Genomic DNA, 17860 nt, shown 5'->3' with positions numbered 1-17860 from the left:
CCTCTCCTTAGGAAATAGGTGACATGTCAGAAATCCCCTCATGCCACAGACATTAACTTTTCCCCACCTTTGCTTTCTTGTGAGTATAAAATCATCAGCATCAAATTTGGGTATAACAGTTTCCAAATTTAAACCAAACACTTCAATGGAAATGAAGGAAATGTGCATACTCCTATTAACAAAATGATGTAAGTTGGGAATGAAGCACCATAAGCAAACAGGAACCTTGTGGCAAGCTAATCAATGGCATTCAAATGCAAGTGTCTTAATTACTGTTATCAGACACCAGAAGAAAGTAGCAGAAGAGGAAGGATTAGGTCTCTGCAGGAAGAGTTTGCAATTGATCCAAGGAACAGGATTTGTGCCAAGTCCCCAGCAAGACCTTTTTACTGTGTGTCCCATAAATCCCCACCAGCCACAAATGCTTGACCCAGCTTTCCACATTACAGGCTTAATGTTTCCCACATCCCACACACCTTCATCCACAGTCTGACTGAAACCATAGGAGCACTACCTGCGCATCCTAACCCCAACTGAGAATCAGCTAACTCTCAGAAAGCCAACCTTAAGGCTCTCTTTACAAACTGTGTAAGGCCACCTGAGATAAATGTGCCTATTAACCTTCCCTTTCATCAAACTGTCAATTTTATCCACATTTCTGCATCATACATTAATGTATCTTACTATAATGCACCTCAACTAACCTGCAGAGTAAAACAGAATACAAATACACAAAATAATTGAAGCAAACAGACCAGAAACAACTAGAGTGGTATTAAAAACTATGATACTCTGGGCCCAGCACAATGGCCCAGCAGCTAAAGTCCTCACCTTGAATGCACCGGGATCCCACAGGGGTGCCTGTTCTAATTCTGGAAGCCCCACTTCCCATCCAGCTCCCTGCTTGTGGCCTGGAAAAGCAGTTGGGGACATACCAAGGCGTTGGGACCCTGCACTGGCATGGGGGACCCAGAAGAGGCTCTGGGCTCCTAGCTTCGGACTGGCTCATCTCCAGCTGTTGCAGCCACTTGGGGAGTGAACCACTGTACTGAAGAACCTCAGTGTTTTCTGCTTTTGTGATTTCTGCTTTGCTTGCTCGGCTGAGGCCTGACAATCTATGTGACACATGGTAGGACGTAGGCTGAGCACTCCTCAGGAAGGAGACCCCTGGTGTACTAAAAACATAAAGAAACTAAAGTTCTGATTAGAGTTTTACCCAAATCATACAGCAGAATTACCTTTACTGTAAGTCAATACGCCTGTTAATGTTTACAGGATGCTGGCAGAAGATACAAGACTGCTGCATCACAAACACCTCTGGTACTCATGTCACAGGAAACAGCAGGAGAACATGTATGTGTATGCTATTATCACTGATCCCAAGTCTCATGCAGCAGCACAGTACAGTCCCAAGGTGCTCTGTGCAGGGTTTAAATCAATGCTGAAGAACACTGCTGGACTGCCTTTATAGAAAGCAATGAATAAGCTCAGTCCATATGGCAAAGGAAACATGTGTCTTTCAAAGCAGCTTGCTAAAAGCAGCTCAAAGAAATGGACTGGATCAGAGGCAGATGTTTGGTAAAGCATTTCAGACATTGTTTGGGATACCAACATCCCAGATGGGAGTGCCGGGGTTCAAGTCCTGATTCTACCTTCTGTTAGCACGCAACCTGGGAGGTAAGAGTTGATGGTCCAAATACTTCAGTCCCTGATACCCACAATGTGTTCTGGGCTCCTAGCTTCAGCCTAGCCTAGCCTGGTAATTGCATATTGATCCTTCTCCCTCCTCAGCTTTCTAACAAATATAAAATATATACATATATGTGTATAATACACATAGACTCACACACACAAGAAATGGATAGAGTGGAAATGACCTTGCACTCCTGACAGACCACACAAGATGTGTAGGAGCACACCTAAGAGATACATGGGGAAAGCTTTTCTAGCGCTGATACATCCCAGAAGAAGGAATCAAACACAAAAATACCTAGCATGCTTTCAATGGGATTTGGCTCCCATGACTGACGGACATTTAAACCTAAAGTTCTTACATTAAATGGTCAGTGGATTACAAATGGTTAAATAGATTGAACGGAGATGAGATCTAAGTAGAACACTCCGAGCTGGGCTTAGTGAGAGCTCTCAGGTCACTGCATTTGCCCCTGGAAGGTAATGCTTACAGCAGGCTTACTTACACATGCCAAGGATGCATCCTCTCTCTGCTTCCAGGGCTTGTAAGCGATTACAATTCAGCCATTCTCTGGCCTCCCAAAATGCCTGAACCTACGAGCCTGTCCATTCTTGGACTACAAACCTGCAAACTAATTCCAAATAAACCACCTTCCTTCCTAAGAATACAGTCTCAGGTATTTTAATGTAACTGAAAACAGACAATACTATAACCTGAACTATTAACCACTATTAATAAAACACATTCCAAAATCTTAACTTGTTACCCCAATTTAACACAAATATTGAAGCAATTGTTCCTTTAGTTAACTGTAGCAAGCTAAACATGAATATTTCCATTACCTCCTAACACAAAAAAATTACAAAATATAAAAAATATGAACCACCAAGGACAAGAGTATAAGAGAAAGGTCAACACACTTGGAAGAGGACAAGCATATCAATTCATTCAGGAGAGAAAAGGAAGCCATCGCCAAAATCTGTGGTCAGGCAATACTGAAAAGCAAGCTGATGTGACCACAGAAAGCACTGGTAAAGTATTATGAATTAGAAACACAATGTAAAAAAACAAGTGAGTTACAGAATGCAAAACAGTAAGGGACTAAATAATCACCATTCAAAAGGATAAACAACTGTCCCTGGCTCTCTAAAACAGAAAGTCTGCATTAAAACACAGGTTAGAGAAGGAGGTTGCAGGTTTTTGTCTGAAATCTAAACTCTGGCTGGGTCATCCAATAATCCATTTTCTTCCCAGGGGGTAGGAGAACTGTAGTATGACTGAGTAACACCTAGTATAGTTGGGCCAAGTGTAATGGCCTAGTGGCTAAATCCTCACCTTACATCCACCAGGATCCCATATGGGCACCAGTCAGTGTCCCAGTTAGCCCCCTTCCCATCCATCTCCCTGGTTGTGGCCTGGGAAAATGGAGGACAGCCCAAAGCCTTGGGACCCCACACCAGCATGGGAGATCCAGAAGAAGTTCCTGGCTCCTGGCTTCTGAATGTCTCAACTCCAGCCATTGTGGCTATTTTGGGAGTGAACCAACAGACGAAAGATTTTTCTGTCTCTCCTTTTCCCTGTAGATCTGCCTTTCCAAGAAAAATAAATCTTAAAACAAATTACAAAAATATAAAGAAAAGTCAAGTCTAAAATTGATTCTTTGAAAGACTGCTTGACAAATTTTGCCTAGATATAACAAGGGGAGGTGGAAAAGACTCAAATTATTACCATGGAGAATGAAAAAGAGGACATTAGTGCCAATCTCACAGAAATAAAAAGGATTATATAAAAGTATTAGAACAATTATATACATGAAAAAAATCCCCAGAAAAACAAATTACTAAAACTGACACAAGAATCAACAGAAAACAGACAGACCTACAATGAGAAGAGTTAGTATTTTAAAAATGACCCGCAAATAAGATTCCTACTAAGAGCTCACACTCTGCGGGGAGCAGCTGCCATGAGGCTGGCTGCCAGGGCTCCCTCCATTGTGGGAACAGCCATGTGGCTGGGTGCCCGCGGCACATGGGCACAGCCTTGTGCGCCTGTGGGCCTTAGGGTGAGAGGGCTTGTGGGGGGCAATGGGGATGCTGCCAGAGGTTGGAGGAGGAATGGGGAGACCTAGGCCTCAGCTCCAGGCAGGTGGAAGAAGCCTGGGGATTTCCCCACTAGAGTTATCCGTGGATTGATCAGGAAATTGCGGCAGGGAAGACCACTGAGGGAATATGTTACAGGCAAGGAATGACTTCTGAGGGACATCCATCAATCAACAAGGCTACCGTACTTGGCAGGTAAGTGAGGGGGCTAAAACTGAGCAGTTTGGAGGATGGAAGCAGCAGAACTTCTAAGGGTCAGACAGATGAGCCAGCACAGGTGGGAAATCACAGCTGGGCTAGTTAGCATGGACCAGGGAACAAGCCTGGTTGGGGAGCTAAGGGGATGCCTCAGCTGGGTGGTGGTTCCCGCTGGTGAGTGCAAGAGCTGGAATGAAGTGGCATTCTGGGCTGGACATAACAGCAGTACCCCACAGCGTGGGTGTGGACTGGGTCTGGGGTGTGCCAGACTGGGCTAGACTCTAGCACCCACAGGTGTTCATGAGAGCCAGGGTGGGTGGAGATGGGCTAGGTTAGATCTAGGCTTACACTGAACCACATGAGAGCTATGTCTGGCTGAGGACCAGGTATGACTGGGCTGTAACATCCAACAGTAACAACCAGAACCAGTATGGGCATGTGGGAAAGGCCATTATTCCTGCCAAGACAAAAGGCTGACTAAGTCTGGGTCAAGGAACCACTGTGTGTGTAATATCTGCCACTGGGAGGAGACCTGATAGACAAACTTGGGGAACTCCTTTATCAAAATGCAGTCCCTGCAGGTGAGTGCAATAACCAATGCTGGCAGCAACTCAGACCATGCCAGATTACATTACCTACCAGCTTATGTGTGGCTCAGATCTCGGGGCAGGCCAGGCTGGGCCAGTTCACAACACCCACTGGCAAATCAGAGAAACAAGACAGGGTGCAAGACAGGCCAAGTCAGGCTGCAATACTAGCCAATACACATTAAGACCAGGACTGGAAGCTGGCTGAAATGCATGGCAGCACCCACCAGCATCAGCTGAACTGGGGGCAGACCAGGCTAGCGCAGGCTGCAACACCCCCTCACAAATGCTGAGATGAGGCCTACAGCACCCACCAGCGCATATGAGACCGAGACACCCTGCTGGAGAGAGGCAGTGAGCCTGGTGGGGGTGCTGCAAAGAGCTCCCCTCCCTCAGGTGAACATGAGCTAGGACTGGGAGCAGAACTGACTGGGCAGGGTCACAATACCTGCTGGCCTGCATGTGAACTGGGTTAAGGGGAGAGGATGGCTGAGCTAACCAACTGGTGCATGCACAAACAGGTTGGTTGGGATTCGCTGCAGCATCAACTGGCAAACGCTGAGATGGTAGGTGAGTGGGGCAGGCAGAGGGTTTAGTCCTGTCAAGCTAGACTGCAGAACCACCTGAGAGTGCAAAATCTGGGACTGGCAATAGGGCCTAGTCCGGAAACTACTAGGTGGATACCTAGTAGTGGAAACCTCCTTGATGGGCTGCAACTCCCACTGGTGAACACAAGAATCAGGGCCAGGGAAAGGCCTGGCCAGACAGGTGGCAGCACCTGCCAGCATGAGTGTGGGCTCAATAGTGGGGTCGGTTGGATTGAGCTAGGTTTCAACGCCCAATGACGTATACAAGAGCTGAGTAAGATGAGAAACAGACTGGGGCCGTCTGCTGCATATACAGGTAAGCATAGGAACCAGGGCTGGAGTGGGCCTGGTGGGGATCATTGGGGGTCACCATGAGTAGGCTGCAGTTCCTCATGCTGGTATGCAAGGGGCCAATTGTGCGGTGGGCAGGGTTGGGTTGGGTCACAATACCCACTGATTTGCATAAGAGATGGGGTTGGAGATAGATCTGACCCAGCAACTGCAACTACCAGTGTGTGTGTGTGTGTGTGTGTGTGTGTGTGTGTGTGTAGGAAGATGGGTGACAGACTGAGCCAGACTCCATACTGGCAAACACACAAGTGTCAGGTCTAAGGATCACCTCAAACAAGGTTTCTGTGGGGATCCCACCAACTACAAACATGGTGAGAATCATAGGATCTGTGGTCTGACAGAGTACATATCTCAGAACTAGGCCTCCTAAGTGGTTAAAACAGAGCAATGTGAAGCATACCCAGGTGTACATAGCGGATATGGCAGTCCAGTGGGGCCTACAGAGGACATCTGGTACCAAGCAGAGGAAGGAGAGCAGAACAAATTGTTCAGCTACCCTAGCCAAGCATTGATAGTAAATATCTAGGTGAATGGAGACTCTGGAGTGGACTATCAAGCAAATGGACCTTGAAGGATTTCCTCATCCTTGGACCAGCGAGATCAACAGCATTTCAAAACAATCTAAACCACTGAAGCAGAACACTCAGAGTAGGCCCCACATCAGGAGCCCTGGGATGCATCAGGTGGCCATTCCCCATCACCAGGTATTTTGAGCATCATGGAAGCTGGGTTTAACTTCTCTAACTTCCTCCCTTCCGAGATACAGAAGAGGGTGGAAGATTTGGAAACAATGATCTTACCCACACCCTCCTAGTCCTTGACCCTTCCCACCCTGATCAACTATGTAAACATCATTAAAAACTTAAAATTTTGAAGTAAAATGACCCACAAGGAAAAGCCTAGACCCAAATGGATTCATTGGTAAATTCAAAATTTTTAAAGGGATGAACAAAGAACACTGTACAACCTCCTCAAAACACAGAGGAGGAAGAAATACTTCCCAGCTCATTCTATGAGTTGCTACAACTCTCAACATCAATACATGACATTACAAGAAAACTACAAACTACCCAATCAACGCAAACACAAACATCAAGAAAACACCAGCAACACAATTCCAGCAACACAGGAAGATTACAAACCATATTCAAGAGAGAATTATCCCAGCAACGCAAGACAGGTTTCATACCCAAAAATCAATTAGTATAACACAATATTAGTAAAGAGCAAAAAACATGATTGTCTCAGTAAGTACAGGTGGACAAAATCCACTATCTTTTCATGCTGAAAGTGTTCAACTAAAAGAAAATTTCTTCAATCTGATAAGAACACACTATTTTAAAATTCAGTTAATAACATTCGATATTTGCTTTCCCCTAAGATCAGGATGTCCATTTTTGACACTCCTAATCAGCAAGGTATATACTGAAGACTTTAACCATGATAATTTTGCAAAAATAAGGAAATACAAGCACCCAGATAGAAATTCAGAAAATTATCTCCATTTATAGAAGAAAACCATATTTTATAGTAAGTAGAGTATGAGGCTAACAAGTTCAGTAAGTTTGATACACAGGATCAATGCACAAAACTCAAGGAGACATATGTATCCCAGCCATAAATATTCCAAAAACGAAGTGCAGAACAAGGTCACTAACAGAAGAGTGTTGAAAAAAATTAAAAATTTTAAATAAACAAACATCCGTGTTCAGAAATTGAAAGCTATACTATTGTTGTTCAGAAGGTTACACATTTCAAACTATTATACAGATTTAATGTCACAATAATCTGAATTCCAGCTGAATGTTTGGTAGAACTCGACAAGCTGGTATTAAAATTTCTGAGAAAATATCAAGAATAGTTTAAAAAAAATCCAGAAAAACAGAAGGATAAAGTTCTAACACTCATACTTCCTAATTTTAAACCTATACTACAAAGATACAATAACCAACAATTAAGACCATATAATAGTACTGGCCTAACAGACAGACATATAGATAAATGGAGTAAAATTAGTTCAGGAACAGAGGGCCAAGACAATCCAATGCAAAAAGAATTATTTCAATACAGGATGCCGGAACAATTGCATACCTACATACTAAAGAAGGAAGCTGGGCCCTACTACGGCTTGCATGTTTCCTCCAAAGCTTCTCCATGGGAAACCTAATACCCAATCCAACAGTAATGTAAAATGGGACCTAATAATCTTAACAGCCCACATGAAAATAATTAAGTTACACTTGCTCTAAATACAAACAGTATCAAAGAAAATGAAAACTTTCAGGATGACAAAAGATATTTATAAATCACACAAGTGTACCTGATAACAGACTTACATCAAGAAATGTAAGGAACGTAATACAATAAAACAAAAAGTAAGTAACTCAATTTTAAGAAGCAGAGGACATTGTTAGAAACAGCAGCTATGATCCTGCGAGGAAATCTGCATCCCTCATTGGAGTGCCAAATTCCAACTATTTCCAGTTCCACCTTCCTGCTAACGTCTACCATGGGAGGCAGCAGGCATTAGCAAGAGTAGCTGGATCGTCCCAGCTCATGGCTTTGGCCTGGTTCCACCCAGAATATAGTAGATATTTAGGGAGTAAAGCAGATGAAGACGCTTGTTCGTTTTTTCTCTGAAATATTCTTTTTAACTGGGGAAAAGAATCTGAATAAACTTTTCTCCATCCACAAAAAAAAAAAATAACCAATGAGCACATGAAAATATATCTGTAGCATCATTATGAGCACAAATCAAAACCACAACATACCACGTCTCGCTCACTTTGATGACTCTATTTAATGAGAGATAACGGTTCTTGGGAAGTATATGGAGAGATTCAAACCTTACAACTGGTAACAAGTGTAACAGTGCAGTCACTTTGAAGAAAAGACTCTGATCTCCAAATGTTTACAACTAGACTTACCCTATGGCCTAGCAATTTAACTCCTAGAAATACGTCAGAGAAATTAAAACACAGCTACACAAAAATTGGTACACAAAGACCCACTGCAGCATTATACATAATATAAAGACAGGGCCCAGCATGATGGCTCAATTGGCTAATCCTCCCCCTGCAAGTGCAAGGATCCCATATGGGCACTGGTTCATATCCAACCTACTCCGCTTCCCATCCAACTCCCTGCTCATGACTTGAACAATCAGTAAAGGATGACCCAAAGCCTTGGGACCCAAAAGAAGCTCCTGGCTCCAGGCTTATTTGCTTCTAAATTGACACTTGAAGCCATTTGGGGAGCAAACTTGTAGGTGCAAGACTCACTGCCTCTGTCTCTCTCTAGCTTGCTCAAATCTTGCTTAACAAAATAATGTACCTCATGAAAGAACAAAATTATAACAAAGTGGAAGGCACAATAGGTTTTGGTTAGATGGTCCTGCACGGCTCCCAGTCTACACCCAGGTGAATGTTACTATGAAATTCAGTGGTGTATCGTATAAGAAAATGAGCGCAGTTACACAAAGTACCCTGCTAGCAAGTAAGAGACACTAAATGTTTGTTCATTTCCCTTTTTGCAGTCTTTTTCCCAGCTCATGGGACTAGCTGTTCTTGCTTACTACAGTGGCTGAGTCTTCTGCTTGTCAAAAATAAGTCCTTCACTTACTCCAGGTTCCACTTTTTATTTTCTGGGTCCCTAAATCATCCACTACAACACCAAAAACTGTCTCAGTCAGTTCCACTACCAACAAAGTGTTTTAAAGCGGTCTTTTTGTGGTTTTTTTTTTAAAGTGCCACATTAAAAACTACATATTTATGGGGTACCAGGTGATGTTTTCATACATGCACACATTTTCTAACATAGGGTAAGCATATCCATCTCCTTAAACATTTACCACTTCAAATACATAAGACATCATTGTCATCTGTGGCCACCTTATTGTGCCGCAGAACACCTTATCTTCACATTCCTATCAAAGTCAGTACACATTAAGTTTTCCCCATCTCTGCTTCAACTGCTTCTCTCCCCAGCCTCTGGTAACCACCTCTCTCATCTCCTATGCAAACAACTTTCATAGATTCCACATCAGTACCATTATGTAGCACTTGACAACTGACTTCTAAAGTGAAGTGTTACCTCTCCTAAACCTTACTACAATTAACTCTCATTCATCTGTCTGCTTTAGTATCTTAATAGTTTTAAATTCTGATGCACACAATCTTGGTTAAAGATGCAGTTTTAGAAAGGAAACCCTTTTGTGTTTTAATAAATCACATATTTAACAAACTAAATGTGAGGCTTGAAAACAAAGGGTTTATGGTTGTACAAAGCTGTAAGATACTCTTTTGGACAGGTATTTAGGAAAGGAATGCAAAAGAAAGGGAGAAAACAATTGGAAAGAACCACAAAAACATACTTACAGCCTCAAAATGCAGATGGCTATCCTTTAAGAAACTCTGAATCTTGTCCTTGGGTAAAATACTAAAGCGAAACCGAAGGAGATCCATTTCTTGCTGAATGAACCAGCGTCTAAGATCTTCACTAAAAAGAAAACATGTAAATTATATAAGTATGAACCAAAACTGCAATGATTATTACACCTGAGAGATTTGTATGAAACATTGTCACACAACCAGGATACCAACAAGCTGCATATAAAAGCATTCCATTCTGAAAAAGGGCACAAACATCACACACCACAAGCTTCCAGGGACAGGCTGGGTATGAGAGGAGTACATGAATATAAAACTAAATAGACTGCTTTCAGGTCAATTACATTATCAAATAATATGAAAGGAAAACGGCTAAAGTCCTCGCCTTGAATGCGCCTGGATCCCATATGGGTGCCAGTTCTAATCCTGGCAGCCCCACTTCCTATTGAGCCCCTTCTTGTGGCCTGGGAAAGCAGTCCAAGGCCTTGGGAACCTGCACCCATTGAGAGACCCAGAAGAAGCTCCTGGCTCCTGATTGGTTCAGTACCAGCTGTTGTGGTCACTTAGTGAATCATCAGAACGAAGATCTTCATCTGTCTCTTCTCTCTATATATCTGACTTTCTAATAAAACATAATTTTAAAGAAAATGGAGTTGTTTCATCAATGTCAAATGAACTCCAAACTTTACGATTTATTTTTTTTTTTATTGGAAAGACAAATTTGCAGAAAAAAAAGATGAAACAGAAAGATCTTCTACACCCTGGTTCACTCCCCAAATGCCTGCAATAGTCTGAACTGAGCCAATCTGAAGCCAGTTGCCAGGCACTTCCTACGGGTCTCTCACACAGGTGCAAGGTCCCAAGGACTTGAGCCATCTGCACTGTTTTACCCGGCATAAGCAGTGAGCTGGATCACAAGTGAAGCAACCAGGACACTAACCATTCCACATGGAATGCCAGTACTTACAAAGGATTAGCCAGTTGAGCCACTGCACTGGCCCAAATACCAAACTTTTTAAATGTAACTTTATCTCCAAATAAATTACAATTATATGAATTTTGAAAAAAATATTTTACAAGTTTATTCGCAGTAATTTCACAAAATTTAAAATGTGTCACCCTATAAACTAGCATTTGGCACAGAGGCTACTTGGGACAACCACATCCCAGATGTGGATTTGGAGCCTGGGTTTGAGTCCTGGCTCTGCTTAGCATTCAGCTTCATCATACAGCGTCAGCCTCCTGATGTAGATATTGGCTCAAGTAACTGGGTCCCTGCAACCCCAGCAGGACACTGTAGGCTCCCGGCTCCAGTCTGGCCAGCCCTGGCTACTGTAGGTAATTGAAGGTTTAGCCAGCAAAAGGAAGATTTTTTTTATCTCCATCTCTATATCTCAAATTTTAAAACAATAAGCATTTTAAAAATATACAAGTATACCTCAGTATTTACAGGTCAACATAAAAATATGTTAATTTATAAGGTAAATATGCAAATGAGCATTCATTTTATAAAATTGTTATCCTACTGAATGTAAAGTAAAACTTTTTAGATGACTTTTACAGACTAAATGAAATTATTGGATAAACTGCACAAACTACTTTTGCTTTTTAAAAAAAAACTTTGGGAACACAGCTGATTAATAATGCCTCAATTATTATCTTAGGATAATCATCTATTCAAGATTTTTATTTGATTATCACATTAACTTAAAAATAGCTGTAGCTGTATTATTGGGCCCAAACTATTTAATATAGGGCCTCAAGTTGTAGTTAAAAATAAAGTAGTAACATCTCTTCCCTCTAGGTGGCAATACTGGCTTACCAAAAGAACAACTTCCAAAAATACCTTAAATAAGCCCATTCTTCTCAGCCTAAAAACCTATATCAAGATATGAAATTAAAGTGTTTAATTGTTTCTTGTAATTTTTAGTACATTTTCAAAAAATGTTTCAAAAGTCCCCCACCCTAAAGAAATATCAAATTTTAAATCGCAAAGAATCCATAAAATTTAAAGTGTCCTGTGGGGAAGGCAGACCCTGTGGCACACTGGGTTAAGCTGCTACTTGGGACATCCACATCCCATACCCCTTTGCCATGCCACAGTGCCAGTTTGAACTGTTACTGCATCCTGGGGACAGCAGATGACAGAACAAGTGCTTGGGCCCCATTATCTTCATGGAGACCCAAACAGAGTTCTAGACTGGTAGTTCCAGCCCAGACCATTAGAAGCATTTAGTTGCTTTTAGTATTTTTTAGTAACCACATGTTCCAATTCACTGTCACATGGCTCAATCTGTAAACATTGGTTCCTGGTGTTATTCTTAATTTTCCTACCATCAGCAGGACACATATTTCTCTGCACCAATATAACCCAAGATATAATGTGTGACTATTAAAATAAAACAATACTTACGACTGGCAGTAAGCAAGACGCAAAATAAAGTGAGAAATATGATCTCTTCTCCGTTGCTCATATTCACCTTCTAAGTTTTCCTTAAAAACAACCCCCCCACCCCAGAAAAAGCATTAGAACAGTAGGAAGTATAAAAACACAAAGTAGACATAACACAATGGTAAAGCAAAAGTTTCAAAACCACATTTCTTTCGTGGTGTTTTTGTTTACTATTTATTTATTTTAAAGACAGAGTTACAGAAAGTCAGAGATTCCATCCAATGCTTCACTCCCCAAATCAAATGGCCACACCAGCCAGAGCTAGGCCACACTGAAGCCACGAGTTTCCTCTCTCTCCCATGTTGGCACATGGACCCAAGCACTTAGAAGTGGAACAGGCAAGACTCTGACACTCCCACAGGATACTGGCAGTGAAGAAACATGCACCAGCTCCCACTGTCCCCCTTCTCCCATTAAAAAATACATTTCTTAATAACACTTCCCAAGCTTATCAGCATTATTCTAAGGCAACAAATCAAGTGAAACTGAACTGACCAACCAAAACACACCCCAGTTTTCTTCCTATATCCCTCTCCCTCCCAATTTCTTTCTCCAGCCGATACCCACTGTACTTTCCACTTTAACCACTTAAAATTATATTTATTTTGCTTGGAATGTCAGTTACACAGAGAGTAGGAGGGACAGAGAGATCCCTCCCCAAATGGCTGCAATGCCCAGAGCTGGGCCAGTCCACGGGAGCTTCTTTCAGTCTCTCACGTGGGTGCCAGGGCCTCAGGACAAGGGCCATCTTTCACTGCTTTTCCAAGCCAAGAGCAGAGATCTGGATCAGGAAGTATAACAGCGGGGCACCAGCGCCCATAAGGAATGCCAATGCCACAGACAGAGGATTAGCATGCTACCCTACTGCACAGGCCCTATTTTATGTCAACCCCTCAACTTCCTTAATTTCATTTGGCTAAACCTAGCTAGACTCTAGATTAAACCTCTGCCATGCAAGCCTCAATCATCATGTACAGTCAAAATACTGGGAAAAAAACATATAATCATGGAAATCTGGAATACAGAACTTCATGGCTTTTAACTTTTAACCTCAGTTGAACTAATGCCAGGCAATCTGTTTCAAGTTCTAAAACACTTGAAGAATTAACATGTTTTGAGCACATTTACTGGGTGCCAATCAGTACTCCAAATACTTTTAATAATCCTGTCAACCCTTCAAAATAAAACCCATATAGGTAAGGTACTATTTTCTCCTTATTTTAAGATGAGGAAACTGGAATGAGCATTTGGCCTAGAGGTTAAGTCACTTGCTGGGACACCATATCCCTACCAAAGGGATGGAGTCAAGTCCTGGCTTCAATCTCAATTCCAACTTCCCGCTATGCTCTCTGGCCTACAGCAGCAGGGTGATGGAGCGGGCATTTGGGGAGAGAACTAGAAGACAGGAGCTCCATCTTTGCCTCTCTGACGCTCTCAAATCTTTCATGTGTGTATGTACCCTTACATTTCATTTAAGAGGAGGAAACTGAGGCATGGAGGGGTTACATATTCAATGTCACTAAGCTTATAAACAGCAGAATTGATCCTCTCCCTTTTTCTAAGAAAAGCTATTTCAGTCCTTACTGGCTGCCCAAGGTCCCCATCACAGCTCATTTGCCTTCCCTATGAAAAGCTGATTTCCTGTACAGAAAATCGCAGCTACCTGAGCGAGTCCTTCAGTCCCAAGCTTGGGCGTTCTCATGCTGTGTTATCCTCCCTTCCATCTCCAAGGACAAAGCATCTCTGCTTCCTCATGACGTCACCTACCCTCTCCAACCCATTTGCTCTTACATCTTAAGGAACTTCGTCTGTTGGATTCAAGAGATCTTTAATCTCTCCTACTCTTCTATTTTAGATCTTTCTGTTCAGCCTATAAACACATTGTTTCTCCTGTCACATTTTTGTGGGTGCAAGTGCACATATGTATGTCCTCTGTCCTATTTCTCCATCTTTTCAGCTAAACATCTTAAAACATTACACATTCCATATGCACTTTTCTCCAACCCCTGTCACTGTTCTGGTTTCTAACCCTGTATGTACAAGGGTTCACATAACCATTAAATCCAATGGACATCACCATACCAGTAATCTCACATAACCTAAAGATCAAAACTGTTGTTAAAAATGCCACCACAGAAACAAAAACACCTGATTCCAACTTGAATCTACCATGCACCATCTCAGGAAACTGGTAATTTTAATTAGTAAACAACAGCTTCCTTATCTGTAAAATAGGTACAATCATAGTACCTACCTTACAAGAGTGTTATTTGGACTGCATACATTAATAAATGTAAGACAAAACAAAGCCTGGTACATAAATGCCTGCTGTTGTGATTTCTGTATTATAATTAACACCATGAGTATGACTACTGAAACCCTGGTTTTCTTGGGCTTCTATGGTAGAGCTACTCTGCTCCATCCTTCTCAGAGAACTTCTCAACCCTCTTCCCAATCTCCTTTAAATCCAATTCACTTTAAAATACTGGTATTCCTCACATTCTGTCCCCATCATTTATCAAACATTTCCCTAAGGTGCTCTCAATCTTGATGATTTCAACTTGCCCTGTATCTCTGTTCTCACTAAATATATCTTCTAAATCCACACCTTTATCCAGCAGCTATTTCTACAGGCGCCTCAAATTCATGTCTAGAACTAAACTCAACATCTTCCCAAGTGTCGCATCTCCAGTCTGAGCTGAGTCCTTCTATGCCGTGATCTGGAAGTTGCAGAGGCAACATCTGATGATGGCATCCATCACCCTGGATTGCACAGGACACTCCTAGCCATGTCTGCTGACCTTTAGCAGAACCTAGGGATGCTACTAAGCATCAAACAGCTCACAAGACAGGCCCTGAACTAAGGGACAATTAAGACAGTAATGATGAGAGTCCCACAGGTGAGTGGTCCCCCATATGATATCAGATTACACATTAATCACCCCTAATAGACTAGGGACCTTCCAGCAGTCTATGTGCCTAGCAAGCCATTTCCCACAACTGACATTCAGTAATAAGAACAAATACAAACTGAAAGAAATTTTTCCTCTCTTACTTACTCTGTAGGAAAACTTGAGCTTCCGAATCTCGGCTTCCAGCTTACTCTGGTATTGCTCAGTTCCTTTCACATAGCTCACCCCAAGATTTTCCACTGTCTTGAGTACTTTAAGAGAATATCAGGAAAAAAAGTCAAAATCAAAGATAATTTTTAAAAATTTAATCGAGGACAAAATTCATGCACAGTAATTCTGCAAATACTTGTTTTTAGAACATGACAAGTAACAGAAACCTTATTCTCCTTAAGTACAATAAACTACAATCATGCATCACAGTAAGACACACTCTTAGAAATACTTCATTTCAAATTAGAGAATTTTGTCCTTATACAAACTTCACAATGTACTTTTATAAAGATTTACTTGAAAGTCAGTGCTACAGAGAGAGAGAGGTAGGGAGAGAGATATCTTCCATCTGTTGGTTCACACCCCAAATAGTTACAATGGCAAGGGCTGGGCTAGGCCAAAGCCAGAACCTTCACCCGAGTCTCCCATGTGGGTGCACGAGTCCAAGTACTTGGGCCATTTTTCACTGCATTAGCAGGGAGTCAGAAGTGCATCAGCCAGGACTCAAACTGAGGTCTATAAAGGATGCCAGCGTCACAGGTAGCAGAATTATCGACTACGCCAAGATGACACTTCCCAGCTTCAGTGCATTTAATGTGAACCAAGAGATCTGACATCACATGGTGACAATCTTACAAGACCACCATTGCACATACAGCCCACTGTTGGTCAAAACATTACACAGTGCATGACCATATATACAAGTATGGTTTCAAAAGGATATCCTGCTACAAAGTCCCAGAAAATATGCATGGAGTACCACATAATCTAACACCAGGGATTCTCAATCAGGGAAGAGGGAAAGACGATGAGTAGTCACAGCTGAAATAAGCCACAGTTGTCGAGAAATGGAGAGGTGCGCCAGGAGCATAGCTAAAGTACTGCTTATATAATAATGTTTAAGTCATTCTTCCTCACACTTACTTTTTAATGTATTTTTAAATTTAAAAAAAAAAAAAACCTCCTAATTACCCTCTGAGCGTAAATCCCTGACAGATTTATCCTTACTATACTATACAAACCAAACTACCTTCTGCCTCATCCTGCTCCTTTTTCTCCCTTTCCAATCTCAATCAGCAGACTTTCCAGCCACTACATCGTCCAGGCAGGAACTTCAGCCACCCAGTACCTGCACATCCAAGACTTTCTCGCTATCCCCTCGATCTCTCCCTCCCTATCACTAGCGTTCCATTACTGTAGCTCAGGCGCTCACCACTCCACCTGCTATCAATGCCTCATCTATCCCCACCGTTACCTTCGTGATTCATTTGACACCAGTGAACTGTTTAAAACCTTCCCTCTCTTGTCTTTTCTCCTTAATTCAATGAGCAACAGCTGAAAGCCCCTCTCTGTATTAACAGTTCTTCCTCTGTCTCTCTGTACATGGCTAATGCTATCTCACCTTCCCTTACAATTTTGCACAAGAATATCTTGAAACATAAACTCTGAAGACATGGACAGCGTTTTTGTTCCAATTCAAGCCTTATCTATAACTTTTCTCTATCAACACACAAAGAATAAACTGGTCCCTATAGAGTGGCCACATTCATCTTAGACTCTAATACACTAGTATCATAAAAAAAAAAAAAAAAAGAAGAAGAGAGTGATTAATTATCCATACTTCTCCATCCACCCTGAACTTCTTAATGCTCTCTCAAACATGACATTCTTTTCATGTCTCTAAATTTTAGTACAAAACATGGTCCCAACTTGGAAAAAAAAATCCTTAACTTTCTGTTGGGAAAGTTTTAATTCATATTTCAATACCCAAGTCCCATCTCAGCTTCTTTAAGAAACATAAACCAGACTAAGTCCATCACTCGCACTTCTATGCCTCAATAGCACTACTATTTATTCTAATTACAGTAGGCAAAATACGGAATTATTACTGTTACTTGGTGTGTCTTCTACTGTAACATCTCCAATGACAATTTACATTCACCCCCATACTCCTGCCACCCAGAACACAAGAGCATTCAATAAATATGCATCATATAATAAATGAAATTAATGAACAGCAAGCCCTCAATAGCAAATCCTTCACATTTACTGAAATCGCTGCTGAGTGGAATAAATTGTTTCCAATCACTCCCACAAAACATAGGTGAGGTTCTCAAGTACATACATATTTTAAGTATCACTTACACTTAACTCTATCAATAGCCAGGTTTTCAAACTCTATCAAAGAGATGTTTTCAGTAGGCGGTTGCAGGTAGAATTGAAGGCTATGAGGGTAGCTAGCATTCTTCTGATCACCCAGCCTCAGCCTCTTCCTGTGGATTCCTGAAAACTGCATCTCGGTCGCTTTGGAAGGACGCACATAAAAGAAGATTAAAATGACAGAAAATGGAATCACAAGGAAAGCAAACAAACAAATAATCCC

General features: G+C 41.7%; 1 protein-coding gene across 1 annotated transcript in view; it reads right to left on the bottom strand.

The window, feature by feature from the left end:
• The window catches only part of PRIM2 (DNA primase subunit 2), a 270527-nt gene that overhangs the window by 252190 nt on the left and 477 nt on the right, over positions 1-17860 (bottom strand). Inside the window, exons 2-5 of the mRNA XM_040983590.1 lie at positions 17623-17781; positions 15415-15518; positions 12317-12396; positions 9892-10012 (exon numbers count right to left, since the gene is read on the bottom strand). Of these exons, the coding sequence (XP_040839524.1) occupies positions 9892-10012; positions 12317-12396; positions 15415-15518; positions 17623-17773 (456 nt within the window). The 5' untranslated portion in view covers positions 17774-17781. The remainder of the gene's footprint in view (positions 1-9891; positions 10013-12316; positions 12397-15414; positions 15519-17622; positions 17782-17860) is intronic.

This window comes from Ochotona curzoniae, unplaced genomic scaffold, assembly GCF_017591425.1.
Source record: "Ochotona curzoniae isolate NIBS_2020 unplaced genomic scaffold, NIBS_Ocur_1.0 contig_3819, whole genome shotgun sequence".
In the NCBI taxonomy this organism is placed as follows: Eukaryota; Metazoa; Chordata; class Mammalia; order Lagomorpha; family Ochotonidae; genus Ochotona; species Ochotona curzoniae.
The sequence above is the reverse complement of the archived record's forward strand: the minus strand, read 5'-3'. Positions and strand labels throughout refer to the sequence as shown.